Source organism: Drosophila hydei, unplaced genomic scaffold (genome assembly GCF_003285905.1).
Source record: "Drosophila hydei strain 15085-1641.00,03,60 unplaced genomic scaffold, DhydRS2 tig00000413-arrow-arrow-pilon, whole genome shotgun sequence".
Taxonomy (NCBI): Eukaryota; Metazoa; Arthropoda; class Insecta; order Diptera; family Drosophilidae; genus Drosophila; species Drosophila hydei.
Window position 1 is genome coordinate 152,501 of NW_022045725.1, and position 17,745 is coordinate 170,245.

General features: G+C 39.9%; 3 protein-coding genes and 1 non-coding gene across 6 annotated transcripts in view; 3 read left to right on the top strand and 1 right to left on the bottom strand.

Annotated features, from left to right (window-relative positions):
• Positions 1-164: 164 nt before the first annotated feature.
• Positions 165-1,719, bottom strand: LOC111596779 (required for meiotic nuclear division protein 1 homolog). Its single transcript, XM_023311130.2, has one exon. The coding sequence runs from the start codon at positions 1,477-1,479 to the stop codon at positions 196-198; it is 1,284 nt and encodes a 427-aa protein (XP_023166898.1). The 5' UTR covers positions 1,480-1,719; the 3' UTR covers positions 165-195.
• Positions 1,720-1,800: 81 nt separating this feature from the next.
• On the top strand, positions 1,801-4,786 carry LOC111596777 (anaphase-promoting complex subunit 7). The gene is made up of 4 exons (XM_023311128.2): positions 1,801-1,956; positions 2,105-2,600; positions 3,286-4,231; positions 4,319-4,786. The coding sequence occupies exons 1-4, from the start codon at positions 1,885-1,887 to the stop codon at positions 4,692-4,694; spliced, it is 1,890 nt and encodes a 629-aa protein (XP_023166896.1). The 5' UTR covers positions 1,801-1,884; the 3' UTR covers positions 4,695-4,786.
• Positions 4,787-4,964: 178 nt separating this feature from the next.
• Trnar-ccu lies at positions 4,965-5,037 on the top strand. Its single transcript has one exon. It is a non-coding gene; the product is annotated as a tRNA-Arg (tRNA).
• A 419-nt stretch (positions 5,038-5,456) lies between these two features.
• LOC111597234 (GAS2-like protein pickled eggs) overlaps positions 5,457-17,745 on the top strand; it is a 70,711-nt gene continuing 58,422 nt past the window's right edge. The window contains exons 1-2 of one of the 3 annotated variants that reach the window (XM_030224212.1): positions 5,457-5,828; positions 11,673-11,731. The gene's annotated coding sequence lies outside the window, so the exon portion shown is untranslated. Of the gene's footprint in view, positions 5,829-8,547; positions 8,621-11,672; positions 11,732-17,745 lie in introns of those variants that run through there. The other 2 variants (XM_030224213.1, XM_030224214.1) reach the window with 2 other exon arrangements.

Genomic DNA, 17,745 nt, shown 5'->3' on the forward strand with positions numbered 1-17,745 from the left:
ATCGATATATATATTATACACATGTTTACCACCATTCGATAAATTGCCTGTGCCCAGCGAAATCAATCGATAGTATCGCATTTAAGCGCTCAAATTTAAATTAGCACATATCACTCAAGTAATTAACAGACTAAAAACGTGATTTATAATTTGAAAACAATTGTACAGACTGTAAATACAAAAGAAATGCTTAGATTATGCACTATTTTCGGAAATGGGATAAGGATTGGCACGTATGGTTTGGTCCTGATTGAAGGCACCCTCAACAAAATGCAATATCTCGAATCCCACTTCAACCATAATCAAAATAATGATCATCCATTCTAGCCGTATGTGATGTGCGTCGTTTAAGTTGTGAGAGACCAGTTCAGCCAGCTCAACGCAATGGTTGATCTTCTCGTTCATCACCTTGGTGCGACGCGTGATGCTAAAATACGAGCACACCTGCAAGTAAAGCACTTCCAGCTCCTCGCGGTCCCAGTAGAAGTCCGGTGCATCGAGTAGATCCGAGGAGAGATTTATGGAATGCCGCAATGCAAACAATTCGCCTGTTTTCCGTAGCATCGAAGCCCGCGATATGCGCAGCCGTCGACCACGTTTCAGATCCTCCGTTAGATACTCCATCGAATCAATATAGCGATCCAGTGTCGCCTCCCAAATACCCAACTTAATGGACTGCGCGATCGCATTCGAGAATGTGTATTTGTATAGGAAGTTGTCACTGTCCTGCGTCACATAGAACTTGCCGTTCTGGAAGAAGGCACGCGAGGCCACATTCATATCGCTGCACTCGGCCACCAGATCGCCTTCAACATCAACAGCCGTCGATGCGATGTACGTGTAGGGCATGACCTCGCTTTCACCATGGACCAGGGTGCTCACATATGATTCACGCTCGAAGTTGCGCAGAAAGCTGAGTACATTGTTTGTCTCGATGTCGTTGCAATTCCAAAAAACAACTGATCCCTCGCGAAAGAAGAAGATCTCACGTGGACGCGATCCTGTTGGATATTTTGCCGTAACGAAGAGCACATTCTGCTCGACGCCCAGATTGTCGGTGGAGAAGAATCGTTTCGTTTCGTACAGATTCTGTTGCTTGAGCGCCGCATGCAGCTCCTCCAAATTGTATTCGTCGGCGGTCGTGAAGCCACGTGTGTTGAGGAAGCCCAATGCAGATAGCTCGTCGATGGCTAAACGTTTCTTGCGCAACGCACGCGATCGACTCGGTGAGAGGCCCGTTTCTAATGGCTCATCTACCTGGGGCAAAGTCTTGACACCAGCAGCGATTCGACTCCTGGCTGTCTTGGCCGGTGTTCCAGTCACATCGGCGGCGTCTCCGTGAGCTGTTATGCTGCTGGCCATGCATCTGTATATCCTTTGCCGGCTTGGGTTAACGCTGTTTAACAGCTTGTATGGGTGCATTTTAGTAATGACATTCCAAAGAAACGTTGCCTCTACGGCAGATCGCCTAGAGAACATATTAGTTATCCTTTTAACTTAGTTTTTTTATAAGAGTAAAAAACACTTGGTGATTGCCATAATACTTGGCTCGATACGTTTAATCGAATTACGCGAGCTGGTTCGCGACTAAATGCATGAACTTTAGCTCTTGTCCAGTGAATTCAATTTCTTTATATAGTTTTTGTTACTTTTTTTATATTATTATTAGAGTATACATTTGAAAAATTTTAATAGGCTAAACTTATAACTGAGGCAGTTTTCTTAAATTATTTGATATAAGCCCATCAATCGGCCTGTAACAAAATACATCGATTTCTCTATAAAAAAAATACCGATAGCAGATGTTTGCTTTATCGATATTCTATCAACAATAAACGGTACGACTAACTGTGTACTGTCTATGGCGGCAACGCATAAAATAAGATGGAAAACGCATTGTGTTCCAACATTAAAAAGCTGTACGACAATGGCCTATACGAGTGCGTTATACCAACGGTAAGTCTTTACATTTGTAATCTACTGAGCCCACAAGCTGGACACCAAACTACAGCATCCTTAATCAAGGAGACAAGTTTAAATGATTGCTCACACAGGCGCACACACACAGCCACTTATTCAGTTGCTAATACATAGTTTATTGTAGGCCAGCCTATTGTGCACCCTGCTGAAAAACGATCGAAATGTGGCCACGCTGGAGATGGAATACCAGGCGATGATCTATCTCAGCAATGCTAATTACAAGGAGCACAATTATCGTACAGCCTGCAGTCAACTGGAAGCCGTTGTCGTGCAGCGTAAAACGATGCTCAGATTTAAGAGCAGCTTCCTGACGGCCATAGAGAGCTCATATCCACAGTTCCAGGATGTGGAGTTACGCTATAAGATCGCCATCTGTTACCGCGAGATGGGCGAATATAATATGGCGATTAACACACTGCAGGCGGTGAAGACAAGAACGCCGCGAGTAAACATGTTGCTGGCCCGGCTGCTGCATCATCATGGACACGGCGTCGGCAAGAAGGAGAAGGCGCTCGCCTACAAGGATGTGTTACGCGAGTGTCCCATGTCGCTGACCTCCATTGAGGCGCTTCTTGAGCTTGGCATCGAGGGCAGCGATGTGCATTCAATGGTGGTGAATGGTGCGTATTCAGGAATGCCTTTGATTCGTTCAGTGCAGATCTGGTTTGGTTCCGTTGCGTTTCAACTAGTTCGCCCTTTAGTACACACTACATTAAAGCCTCCTTGTAAATATATAAATGTTCTGGTTGTATTATGATTCGTTCAGTTCGAGATTCCCGTGAACTAGTTTGTTTTGAATATGTGTGTGTTTATGGGATATATATTTAAATACTGAAGAAATATCCAATTAAAGTTAATTGGAACTAATTCATCTTGATATATAGACTTACCGTATAGTCTGCTTTAGAGTTTTCACTTGCCTTATAAATATATTATTTTTGGTTCATTGCAGACTCATATCAACTAGTTCGTCTTGTAGTCGTATAACTTAACCTGACTTGACCTAACTAAATCCGTAAGCTATAATTGCATTGAAGTTCATTTAAGCTTGCTCTGAATATGGAATATCTACAATATCCTATACGAAACTTAATCTCAACGAGCTCACCCTTAGGTATAGGATTTGGATATAAAAAATCAGTTAATTTTTAATGCAGCTTATGATTCATTTGAACTAGTTCGGAATATGGAATCTAATGAAATCTTAATGCAAATTAGACCAGCTTATATTTAGCTCCTTTTATAGTTCATATGAACTAGTTCGCATCGAAACTAATATCGTTTCCTTTTGATTTTCTTGTTTAGCCGCTGCCCTGCCAAAGAACATAGAATGGTTGAGCAGCTGGATCAAGGGCCACGCCCAGATGTACGGCTGCAAGCATCGCGAGGCGTCCCAAACGTTCCAGCAGCTGAATGAATCGAATCAATTGCACCAGAATGAGCATGTCCTGACGAAGATTGGCCAGTGTCTGTACTACGACGGCAACTATTTGCAGGCGGAGCAATATTTGAGCCTGGCCATGATGCAGAATCCGCATAACATGAAGGCTCTCTGTCCATTGGCCGTTGTCTACGATCGCAACAAGAAGAAGCTGGAGCGTAGCAATCTGCTAGCACCGCTGGAGATGCGACGCACACGAGAGTTTCGATCCTCGCATTGGTTCCTTCACGCCCAGCAAACCTATTCGAATGCCAAATATGAACGTGCTCTGAGCTTCACGGAGCGCGCCCTGGACATGGATGAGCGAAACATCGAGGCGCTGCTGCTTCGCGCCGGCCTCTATTTCGTGCTCCAGCGTCAACGAGATGCGGTGAATGTTTTCCAGAACATTCAATGCTTGGCGCCGTATCGCTTTGAGGTATACAAAGGCTTGGTCGCCTGCTATGTGCGCCTGAACTGCATCAAGGAGGCCCAAGCCACCTGCACAGTGGCCGTTCGGCAATTCCCAACATCCGCGCGCAGCTTCACCATGTTTGGCGGCACCTTGTTCCGCTTGGCCAATCCGAATGCGGTACGAAGCGCCAAACGGTTCGTGGAGAAGGGACTCCAAATCGATGAGCACTATGCACCGGGCATTGCGCTCTTGGCTAGCATCTACCAGGGCGAGGGGGATATTAGGAAGGCGATTGTGCTGCTTAAGAAACAGGTGGAGTATCGTCCAGATGCCACGCTCTTTGCTATGTTGGCCGAGATGTTTAGCAAGGAGAAGGATTTGGATGCTGCTCTGCAATACTTTACACTTTCATTAAGGTACATGCTCTCGCTCCCTCTCTATTTCTGTCTCCCTCTATCTATCTCCGTCTCGCTTTCGCTTTGCTCACAGCTTGATTTTTGCAGGTTGGACTCCACTTATCAGCGAGCCTTGGATGGCATCAATGCATTGACCAAGGCAGCGCGCATTGCCAACAGCCACAAAGCCAACGGCAAGTCGAATGAGCCTAATGCAGCAGCGGGCGCAAATGCAGCTGCATCTGCCGCAACTGCTACCGCTGCTGCTGCCGTCGCCGCCTCCGCTGCCGCTGCTGCCTCAGCGTCCTGCAACGTGCCCAGCATGACTCGAGCCTGCAACCGATCAAATCACGATTGGCTACTGGACTATGATGAAGCGGAGCCACTGGAACTTTCCTCGCCAGCTGGACCAGCAGAGGATGCTGAATCCGATGCGTTTGCTGAGCCCTTTTGGCAGGCCGTCGATAGCGAGTTGACAAATTAATTGGAATTAAATCACAACTGCAGGCGATTAGTATAGATTCTTTATTCTATCAAGTGTAGGTTTAGTTATTTAGTTTCAATGCTATTTGAAGAAGCAAAATCTATTTATGAATGAAAAAAAAAATAATTTTTTAACAATATTTTTGTTTTATACTTCAAAAAACGTTTTGTTTGCACAACTGTGTGGGCTTTTTCTTTGTGTGTATTGTTTGTTGTTGTTTTCTCATTTTTCCGGTAGCTTATAGGTGAGTTTTGTTCACCTCTTAAACAAGCCCCAGTGGCCTAATGGATAAGGCATCGGCCTCCTAAGCCGGGGATTGTGGGTTCGAGTCCCATCTGGGGTAAAGTTAAAGTAGTTTTTTTTTTTAATTTATATATATTAATTATTATTGGTTTTCTTTATCATTCTTCCTTAATAATAAATATGATAAAGCGTAATATAGCTTTTTAATAATTTATTTTATATTTAGTTTTGTTGAACTATTACACAGTCTGTTAAGTGTGGAGCAGCGCTGTTAAGTTTCACAGGTTGTGCTTAACAATCAATACAGTCTTTTAACAGTGAGCTTGTTGAGCAGTGCTGTACGCTAACACTGTCAGTCTATGTGCTTAACAGGAGTCTGTGGAGCAATTCTGTTCAGCTCATCAGCTGATCAGCTGTTCACGCATTGGTATGGTATTTCGTTTTGGTATTTTTGCATTTAGTAGTGCCTGGTCGCACAGGCTCACGCTCGCGCGCCAAAACTTCAGTTGTTTATCAATCGCGTACATTGTTGGATGTGCGTGTCCACTGTTCGCAAGTTGCCGATCGACTTTTGTTAGTTTTTTCGTTTTTTTTTTGTTGATTATTTTTTTGTTGTTGATGATATTATTGTTGTTTATGTGAACGATAATTAATAAATTGAAACAGTAAAAACAATTGGAGTGCGAGGCGAACGAATTACAAATTCTTCGTGCTTTATGCAAATTGAAATTAATCAACTGAAAAGTTGCGAATTCTTAACAAACCAAAGCAAACAGGAGAAAAACAATAAAACCACAAATAAAATTGGCATAAATAAATATTAAATGAAGTTTTAATTTAAATTTGTGTTTTGACAATCAATAAGTTACGAGTCAGCAGCGATCGTCAAAGGTGGGTCTAACTGTAAATTGTAAATTTTTGATCGAAGATGGCTGACAATGCTTTCAAAATGGCAATGCATTACCGTTAACCGTTACGCGTTACACATTATGCAGCCGTTTTGCAAAAAAGAGAGCGTTCAAATATACCGTTACACATGTTTCCTATTTGATTTGGATTTGCAAAGCGCAAAGCGCCAAGCGCGAAGCGTAGCTGCGATTAAAGCCGAATTGTTTGTTTGCCCTTTTTTTCGCTTTTGTTGTTGTTGCCTACTCGATAGGTAACATCTGTGCAAAAATACATTGGAACACGTGTAGCTGCAGAAGATGTTGTCAGCAAACAAAAAACGAAACAACAAAAAAATAAATATTTTTTATACGTACTCTGCTTACAATAGATGACAGGGTATATTGGCTAAGTACTGCATATTAAGTACGCTCTGAAATTTGGAAAAAGCCTCAATTAAAGTACTCTACATTGATGTTATTTTTATATAATAATAATCTAAGAATAAATTAACTGAAAGAAACCATTAATCCACGCTCCTCTACTCCACTCAATTGTTATTAACATAACAATTTTGTATAGTTACTTATTTTTTATTTAGTTAACATTGTGTAGAGCGCATTGCACAGTCGGTGTGGCCCGTTTTGCAATGTTCTCTCGGCTCGTGGTTCGTCACGAACATCGCGATCTGCAGTAGCAAAAGATACAACGGGCTTTGTCTACCTTATCTGTAGGTCAGTCGGCATAGCATATCGAAGAGCCGTAGTACGATTTATCTCTTGGCTGGTTTATCTATTGGACTATCTATCAAGCTAGAGCAGTGTATTAAGCACTTCTTCATTTGAAAAAAACTATATTTTTGAAAAAAATATTTCTAAATAAAAAATCACTTTTTTATGCCTTGCAATTTCGATTGTACGCCCTTTTTTAAGATTTTTAACTGCTTCTTTTGCTTGACCGTGTGCAAAAGTTTTCCTAGAAAAAACAGTTGACATAATTTTGTAAATATGCTAAAAAGCATAAATGGAAATTTGTTTTGGAAATTTCCCGTTAAAGTTCACAAAAGCAAAACACAATTGTGGGCAGGCAGGAAATGCAGCAGAGTTCATTAATATAGAATCGAACATATATACAAATATATACACTCACATATAGATCTACAGCTGTGCCTGATTAAAAACCGCTCCAACGGTACACGCAGCTAATTAAAAAAGAAAACGGCAATCAGTAAATGACACAAGCAAAAACAACAACAACAACCACAGCAGCAGCAGCCACCACAAAACCAATCAAAGCAAAACAAAAGCAAATGTTGACAGGATACAGTTGCATGAGCGCAAGCGAGATAGTCAGTACAAAGAATAATAATAATAAAAAAAAATTCAAATATATTTACAATTTGCATGGTACAGCGGGTGGGCAGGCAAGCTTAAATAGAAAAAGAGAAAGATGGCGAGGGAGAGAGAGCAAGGTACAGGGTAACGGGATGCGGGTGTATGTGTGCGCGTCAACAAACATTTGACAGCTGTTTACGCCTGTTGGACGCTGCCATCTCAATTCGCGAGAGCCAAGAAGTGCGTTAGAACAAGCGTGAGAGAGCCCTCAGTGGCAATTCTGTTAAAATTTCCTTTGAGAATGGAACGAATGCAGCTGATAACCAAAGAGCCGCGGGCCTCACATTTACAATGGCTGATAAATAGACGCACACACACACAAACACTTGGCTGAGTCGCAGTTATAGCTCTGTTACAGTATGCTCGCTGCCTGCCATATGTTTAGCTTCGTTTGTAACGCATGCGCCTTGCTTTGTCCCCCCTTTTTCTTTCCCATACCCATTCCCATTCCCACTATTTCCCAAACAACAACACAGATAGCGTTTTATGGATTACATTAATATTCGACAAGAAGCACAAAGTCCATTGCACAGTGGCACATAGCTGGAATGATGCGGCGCTTAAATAAAGCCAATCCAAAGTGCGATAATTGAAACCTATATTTATTTTATATGTTAATATGATTAATACACAATAGAAATACATTTCAATAAACTAAATATACATTGACGAGATTTATTTTCATATATGTACATCTACGTGCATGTGTAATAATATTTGTAAGCGTTTTGCTTGCAATATCAATTTACTTATATTTGTAAGTTACATATTTGAGCTATGATCGACCCACTGTGTCAGGCGAAAACTATTTGGACATAGTAGTGCGCTTCAATTTGGTGGTTTCAAGTGCGGCAGGACTTGCGCGGAAGCTGAAGTTGTCCTCTTTACATTCTCTATATGCGAGTACCGGAATACGAAGAGCCGATGCCCGAAAGCCGAGCACAAGCAGAAACACGAGCCAACCCTTGCGGCTGTGCCAAAGACGTCTGGAGAGTTGGCGTTGCAGTCGCAGTTACGCTTCGTCCTGGGCCGCTATTTGCCGACGCCGCTGGCAATTGGCGCAGTTTTCGCGATTTGTCTGCGGCTTTGCACGGACGTCGCCAGCGTCGCGTCGTGGACGACGTTGCCGTTACTTTGGCCGTTTCTTCTTGTTGTTGCTTCTTTCTTTCCTTAACGGTTTTTGTTGTTGGTATTTAACTTGTGTTATTTTTTTTAGTTAGGTGAATCAAACGAAATTTTAGCACATTTACTGTTATAATAACGTGCTTCCTTGTCGATAGACGTCTGTTATTGTGTGTGTGTGTGCCGTGCTTTTTTTTCTTCTGCTCTTGTCGGTGTGTTTGGGCTGTTTTTTTTTGCCATCAGTTTTCGCGATTTTTCGTCGTCTGCGTCGCGTGCAGCAAAGTAAGCGCAGAATTTAATGTAATTTCTTTTATTTTTTTTTATTATATATATATATATATATATATATATATGTATATATTTATATTGAATAGTTGTTGCAGGGTGGCAACCATCGATTTGCGTGTCGCGCAGTCAAACAAATCAAATGGAAAACGCGATTATGCTTAAGACAATACGATTGCTTATAGTTTTTTTTCTTCCTTTTTTCTTTTTGGGTGCAAAAATTATTGTTATTACATTGGCCCATTATCCATGTGCCTGGCCACCCAATAACTGTCAGACTGTCTAGCTATGACTGTGTATGTGTTTATGTGTATGCCCCTCTCCCTCTCTCCCTCTCTCTCTCCCTCTCTCTCTCCCTCTCTCTCTCTCTCTCTCTGTGCTGTGGAATGTGCCGCACTAAGTGCATGTGCAATAGGCTGCAGAAACCCACTTATTTATGCATCTATTTAAGCTGCACGAGCACACACACACACATACAGACACACGAACAGACACAAACAGTTGGGCATAAAAGTCTTCACGCCACTAGATTTAAAGCAGATTCTAACCAAGCAATTTTTTGAGATTAGAATTTGTTTTCAGCTTAGCTTCATATTTTTTTAAGTTTGGCTGTTGATAAAAAGCAATAAATTAAAGTAAAAATAAAAGTAAATTAAAGTAAAAAAAAAAATATAAGTTTTTGGCATTGCTTGTAGGGTACACGTTATTCCTTATTATCTGTTATTTTTCGATTTATTTTTAGTACATTTTAGTTTGTTCTATTCTATAAAGAACTATTCAGAACTTTAACTTATAAAAGAAATAAAAGAATATTAGAAAATTATTTTATATATTTCCAATCTAAGAGAGAGACTTTTATTATTTCTATTATTAGTATTATTGCTACTGCAATTTATATAATTATTAATATTTTGTTATTATTATAATAATTATTTCTACAATAATATTAGCTACAATAAATATGTTTTCTTTGTTGTCACAATATTCCAAGTTTAGCTGTATATATATATATTTATATTTATATAGTCCATAAATGATCTAATAATACTATATGCCGTTGTATAAATGTTCTTTGTTAATGTATATATATAAACTTAGTATGCATTCAACTCTGATAAGACTTTAAATCCAATTATAACTATATACCACATATATATCTATATATATATATGAAATTTGTGTCAAGTTCTAAAGATATTGTCTGTGAAGCATAGCAGGAAAAGGGTTTTTGCTTCAGCTTGTGCTATGAGCCGTTCTATGAGAGTGGTATAGCGCAGGGAATGGGTCTGGCTAAGTGCAGGAACAAATTTTTATGAGTCATACGCCTAGCGTGTGCGCTATGAAATAATATTGGATAATATTGTTGTTGCCAAAAGGCCAGATGGGCAGATTGAGTCATGTCAGCTGTTCAGGCGGCGACCTTGATGACCGCATGCGCAGGTAAACACACACACACACACACTCGCGTGCGCACATCAGTCAAATCAAGGACCAAGCCAAAGGTCAAGCATTAAGGCTTATGCAGGGTCATTCATTAACACCCACCTATGCTGACCTTGTCAGCGCAGCAATCTACCTGCAGCAGCCTAAAACGCATCAAGCGACATTTGTCACGCCGCTTCACGGGAATCGTATTGTCAGTTTGAGGTTAGGTTCACACTTGGGATGGGCCACTGAATGAATTTTGCGTAAAAGTTAACAAAAAACAAATAGAAATTGGTTTCAGTAACACTCAAGGTCCAAACACACCAAGGAAAAGGTGTTAATTGGACTTAGTTGGGTTTTCTGTTGAAAGTTAGGTTATGTTTGGGATTAGATTGTATAGACCCTTTCATTTTTTGGCTCAATTAGATTAGATTAGGCTTATAGTTAAGAGTTTCGTCAATATATCTTAAGATATTAGAAGAATATCTTAAAATTCCATTCTAAAATAACCTTTTGTATTCGAGGTTAGGATCATATGGAGAAGTGATTATTTTATATATATAGCTTAATGCATATTTCCAGTTGAAGAAGAGAAGCTTAGAAGTTAGAGAACAGTTAGTGAATGTTAGCCAAGTCAAGTTGTAGACTTTTTCAATGATCGTATATCCAAGTTTTTTGTTGCTGTCTTTTTCTTGTAGATCATTCCTGGAAGTGTAAGGATTATTTGGTTCTTTTTTTTTGCGGTTCTTTTTGCTAGACTTCTCGCATAGGTTTGTCGCTTTATCGCCAAATGTGTTTGATGTTTTTGTTGTTTGCTGTGTTTTGCGCGTGTTTGCTGTGCTTTTTGCCATTTCCGCTTGTCAAACATTTGTCGGCTTTTAGCTTATTGCTAAAACTTTGTAGCTGTGTGTGTGTGTGTGTGTGTTTGTGTTTGATTACGAAACAAGCCTACACAAAGCTGACGAGCTGTGCCTGCTGTACTGCATCTGTTCATCTGTGCTCTTTCTCTCTCCCTCTTTCTATCTCTCCAACTCAGTCTTTCTCTCTTTATTCTCGCTCTCTCTCTAATTCTTTGTCTCTGTCTATGGGGTATTCATAATGAATCTCTGTTGTAGTTTTTTGCGCATTTTATCGCATATTTACGTAGGCCATTCGAACCAAGTTAACGCCTATATTTATTGACTTCTAAATATATATATATAGATATATATATATAGAACTTAATTTACCGTTTTGATGCTCGTTCACACATTGAAATGGAGTATATGGGTTGGTAAATTGAATAATGTTCGTCTGCTCTTAAAGAAATAGATATATTTAAGAATGGGCTATATAGGATATAAAAGATATATGATCTATGGCATTTATGGGACTTATTCATGAGGATTACAAGCCATATCTCAGAGGGGACTATATATATTATGCTCAAAAGTCTTGCAATTCGGCTGAACTGAGGACTCATGGAACTCAATCGAGCGAGCATCATGCAGTCGTTGATAGTTTTTCAACTTGATTCACTTCAATTTCTGATGATGTCACTTTACAGCTATGCCTACCTATATATTTATTTAAGACTGTAATATGATGCTTATGTCTTTTGTCCTCTTCTAACTCTTTCTTCCAGGTTCCATTAAAAGAATTGAAACAAAAGTAAACGTCTTGTGGACACGCAACATCAGTTTGGTGAGTTAACTTGACTATTTGTGTTTATGATGAGGTCTGGTTTAACATCTATAAGACTAAGAGCAGGAATACCTATAAGAAATTGCAGTTTGAGGTTAAAGCGAAATTGAGGTTATGTTGAGCTGATATTCAGATGTTCTTAAGACATTGCCAATAGTCAAATCAAGTCGTCTCTAAAAATTGAGCATATATATAGGAGTTATAATTTTCTATGCGTAATATTTGACAAACTCTTTACGCGTGCCCCATATGCTGTTCCATTAAGATGTGGCTTATCGGGCATTACGTGGCGCCGCCTATCTGCCGCCCCCCAAAATACAAACACTCATTCTTTAAGCACACACACTCACAAAAATAGATATATGTATATATAGTCGACGCCTCTGAACTAATCATTCGTTCTGCGAAAGTGGATCTGAATCACAGGCAACTCGTCTCTAGGGCGCCCGATATCTATATAATGAAAAACGTTTCGTCATGTCGCATCGCGCAGATGTCCGCAAATACGCGACACTCACAGCTGTATATGAAAAGCTCTACAGTTTATATGTATATATATCAATATATTCATGGCAGTGTCTTATGTCGTAGGTCAAGAATTTATGGGCTGTTTGCCAAAAGAAAAATAAATAAAAATAATCAAATAAAAATGAAAAAGTGACGCACAGTTTGTCGCATAATATTTTGATTGCACTTTCGTTGCTTGGCTATTTGGTTACACGATAGTGCTATGCCCTATAGTGGAGTTTGTTATCGATTTTGTCAATCAATTTGTGAAATGTAAAGAAAGATAACTAAACAATTTTCTATATCTGATTGGCACATTCATAATTCATACATTGCTTATATTTATGATGATTAGCTGCATGCCGAAGAGCTGTGTAGCTTGTTTGATATCGCTTATGATACCGATAAAAATCGATAAATTGATTTGGCATTCCAATTGCCGTCTACCAATCGCCACAGAATAGTCTAGCGCACCTTTGTAAGTCTCGACTCGTATATTAGTTGTGGGCGGGGTATCAGCTAGTCGTGCACACCCCACTAGAGTGCACTTTTCGTATTTGGTGTCGTTTTTCAATCAGTCGTGGGTTTCGATTTCGTTTCCGTTTGCCATGCACATGCCCAGCCGCTTATCAAATCGCTCCGATTGTCATTCAAACGAGCCAGCACAAAAAAAATTTGATAAATATGAAAAAAAGCTAAAGACAAATTGGTCAAACGTGGCTACAAATTAATTCGTAGATAGAAACTGACGCTAAAGGTGAACGCGGCGACGATCCCAAGTGATCCATCGATCGATTGCTCCGATCGATTGGGCAATACGGGCGCGAGCTCGGGCAACGATTTGTTGTCGTTTGTCATTAATCGAGCCATCGCATGTATTTCTGGCCATATTTCAATATTTATTAATATCTATTGCACGATTCGACAGCTCCGACCAAATGGACAAACGACGTCAGCTCGACATGTTTCCCATTTGCCTGGACAGTTCGTTTATGGGCTTGACGTACGAATACTATCTCCCTCTCACCCTCTCTCTCTCTTTCTTTGTGTGTGTGTGTGTGTGGGTCAAGTGGTTACCCAAAGGCATACAGAATGTCTTGAAGATTTCCCAAATTGGATAAACACTTGTCACAATTCCAATGAACTTGAGTTTATTGATGATCTCGGCCAATAGATTTCCAAGCGATAAAGAAAATCGAGAGTGAAAGATTGTGGGAAAAGGAAAATGAGCGCGAAAAGTGAAAATATATGAGTTTCCGAAGCCAACTCAGTTGCTAGAATATGTTTGAAAGAGTATCGCAACTGGCTTTAGCTAATGCAATGCCTTAACGAGTTGATCTTTCACATTTATGAGTCTAAAGCTGATGCAGATTAGGGCTTCTACAGCTTGCAGATAATCTGCTTACTTATACCAACCGATCAACAAGAAAAGGAATCGGAAGTAAGCTGATCATTGTGTGCAGATCGTTTCATTATCATTCTTGCCTCTTCGTCCATTGGCATTTAACAAATGCGTATTCGAAGCTGACAGCTCACAGCAGCTGCTTATCTCTTGCTTCGCAGCTCTTATTGATCATTTGATGTGCTGTGTGATCAGTTGGCTCGTTTCTGGGAGCCTTCACTTAGTCATTGCACAGAATGGGGCATCCTTTCTCAGTTCAGCTGTCTGTCAATTCGTTTTGCTCTGCTGTGAGTCCAACTTGGACTTCGTTCGCTGCTTCATTTACGCCATCGAGGGCAATGTCAGGCGTCGTTTGTCTCCAAACCTCAGCGGCGGAGATGTGCGAGATCATTTGCTGGATTCCCAAACAACATTGTAAATTTAGTTGTTCGCGCACGCAATTTGCCTGGCAAAAAGGGGGCGTGTGTGTGTGTGTGTGAGTGAGTGAGTGTATAAGTGTTGTGGTCATAAACCCGCATTGTTGTTGGCATTTTATTTGCTTATTAATTGCTCAGCCGCACTCACAGCGTTGATCTGGCGACTCACAGCTCGCATGTGGCCCATGCAACTTGATGGATGCTCATAATATGTGGGCTGTGGGTGAAGAAATAAAATCATTTGATGCCGCGCTGCCTGCCACTCCACAGACAATGGCCATATAGTATGACAATGTAATGCCAAAAGTTTCACTTCAAGAGTGAAACGGCAGCTATTTTTATGATTATTATTATTATTGTTATTGTTTTTTCTCCGTTTTTCTTTGTTTTTTTTTTTAGAGATCGAATCAAGTCTGAAGTTGATCTTGCTGTGATCGTGGCTTGGAGGCTGACGTAAACTTTGCTGAAACTCCATTTCGATTTAATTTCAAGCATTCAGCTTTAGCTTCAGACTTGGCGTGTGTTCTTCAATCTTTTGGCAATTTGGCAACTGATCTTGAATCGTAGTTATCCCCTATGTGATCAGAGTTTGATATAGATCTCGATTCTAACCTGGCCTCTAACTCCAACAGTAAGTTTGTTGCTCTCAGAGTTGCCGTTGATCTTATTTCACACATCAGTGCTTTTGTTCATCATAGAGCCTTACTTTTGTAGTAGTCCAAGATCAGTGATCATGACTGAGATCTTGGCAATCAAAGCTGTATGTGGGCCTTGATATAGCAATTAATGATCTTGCTAGGAATCACATGATTAAGTCGGATCTTCTTAGAGTTAACATCGATTTTATTTATTGAGTCGTTGCTGATCTAAACACTGATCATGGCTGAGGTTGTTCAGGCTCTCATTAAATGATCTCTTCTGACACTAGTGTTTCTCTTGATTCTGTAAACACTTGGCCTTAGCTTTAGAGCCTTTTGTAATATACTGACTGATCGCTGTTTAAGCCTGACCTAAACTCCAGTTTCTTATATGATCTATAGACTGATCTGCTTAGAGTTCATGGCAATGGCAAATACGAACTAGCTTTACCCTATTCACTGATCTAAATAAGTGATCTTGCTGGAGCTGTTGCCCATTGTGAATGAACTAGTTCTGTGAAGTGACTCTCTCACTTGTCTAATCTCTCTGGCCATTTGCTGAACGTTTTGTAAGTAGCTCCGCTCAGTTTTGAGTACCTGCGGCTGTCACAATTATCGAATTAACACTGCGAGGCTCATTTAAGCCGCTCAATGGGTAGGCGGGGCAACGGTTGTTCGATTAAATGCCGCGCCACGATTGTCGCCTATTAACAAAATCAACTCTGATGCGGGCGGCTGGCGGCTCTAATCAAAAGCATATTATGATATATGAACATAACACACACACATACAGAAACATTTAAAGATTAGTGTCTGTGTATGTGTGTGCTTGTGTTCCTATTACAAAGTCGTTACTGGGTCAGGGGTACCAAACGACAACGACGCATGCTTAAATTTCATTACATTTAATAACGTTTAGTCATCAACGGATTGTCACATACCCTGTACTGATTTGAGACTGATATTGTGTCAATCTGGGTATATTGGGTAGTTAAAGGGATAATTCGTGTTGACAGGGCACGAAAATGGTTGACTCTTTAGAATATCTAAAAATATCTGCTTCTGCGACTATTTGAAATATTTAAAATGTATTCGATATGGGTTCATACAACTAAAGATTCATTTCCTTTCGATAACTTCCAATTTTTTCTTAATCGATATATATCGATGCCATTAACCAGATTTTGGTAGCTCACATCAAATTTGTATTGATTTTATGACTAAGGCAAGTTTAGTTCCATTTAAAGGCGTAATCCATATCGATAAATATCGATTTTCAGTATTCTCCAAGAATTAGATTTTATGGCTGGCCTTATGGCTTATCGATAATATCGATAAATATCGAACACTGCTGTATGTAGAGCTGTCAACTTCTGAAGCTAGTCCTTGAAGATCTATATTCAGATCGCAATCGTATCTTATTCTGTCAGGCAACTGACTACAGGGCATCTCATACTCGAGCACTCCTTGGCTGGTTGGGTGGTTGATGGAGTCTGTAGAGCGCGATAAACCCTATTGAACTTTATGAAACCAGCACAGCATATGTCATCTGTTTGAGGTGACGAATGAGCTGAGTGGAATGAATGACTTAAATGTTGAAGAAGAAGCAGAAAAAAGGCAAAAATGTTGAATGTCAAATCGCAGCGCTGAAAAATTGTGCAAAAGATTATGAATTATGACGCGGACCGGACGGACAACTCGATTCGATACGAACCCAGCCGAACCGAACCGGACGAACCTGATGAATAAGAGGTGAAGACAAATTAGGCAGCTTACATCATGCAGTTGGCCAAGAGCTAAGTGTGTGTGTGTGTATGAAATAGATAGACAGAAACAAAATACCAAAAATACAAAGCACCAACTGCCCAAAGGCCTGCAATTAAGAATTCTTTTGGTAATTTTTGCTGGGTGGGCGATCGGTTTGGGGTTTCAGCTAAAGCGAAAAGAAAACAAAGCAAAGCAAAGCAAAACTACAAATTAATACCAAAAACAAAGAGCGACAAGCAACTACTTAGCCTGAAGTCAAGCCAAGTCAGCTGCCCATTAAGCTGTTCGGATCCGCAGAAAAGGAAAACTACAAAACAAAGAATAAAGCACAAATCAACAGACAAATATAAAAATGAGGAGTCGACTTATTGCGATAGACGAATGCTAACTACCCTCTAAACTGCTATACTCACAATTTCATTTCTAAGTTAGCTCAGCTTGGAAGGAGAGTGAACTAGAACTAGATAGGAATCGATCTAAGCATTGATCGATATGGCATTTATTCAATAGATCTAAACATTGATCGATATGGCATTTATACAATAGATCAATGCACTTACTAATTGAAATATCTACACATATATATCGATACATCAATTTATCGATACGGTAGTCGATATATAATGTTATCGATATAGCTAGAACCATCTCATGGCTTAAGACGTGACTGAATCGTAAATACACATTATATAGGTTGTATCGATAAGCATATATATATCGATTAGACATATTTTTATATGTTTTTCATATCTACTATTTTTACTTATATTAACTTCTACAAGAGTCTTTTGCATAGATCATCGATCATCGATCATCGATATTTATCGATATTTATCGATATTATAGATAAGAAGAAAAAGCATGTCATAGACTTGTGGATTGGATGCCAAACTAGTATGCCTAACGTTAAGGCTTATCTATGGTTACAGAGTATAATAACAAAACAAAAAACTTGTCAAAAGTCTCGCAAGCGACACACGCCGGAACCCAGTCACATTGAAAGACAACAACAACAACAACAACAGCTAGAGAAACTTTGAAATCGTAAACGTTAACTAAGAATCATTATGTCAATGTCATCTCGTGTTGTTGTTGTTAGTTTGCCATGTTTGCGATGCGGGTCTTTTGGGTCTGTCTCCCTCTGTTCCGCACGTCGCCTCTCTTCTCGCTTCTCACACTACTCCAGCGCTGTATTTATCTAATTTGTTGTGTTTGAAATTACCTCATACGTATAGATGTATTTGAATAGACCCAGCACAAGACAGCGCTGCACTTAACACAGCT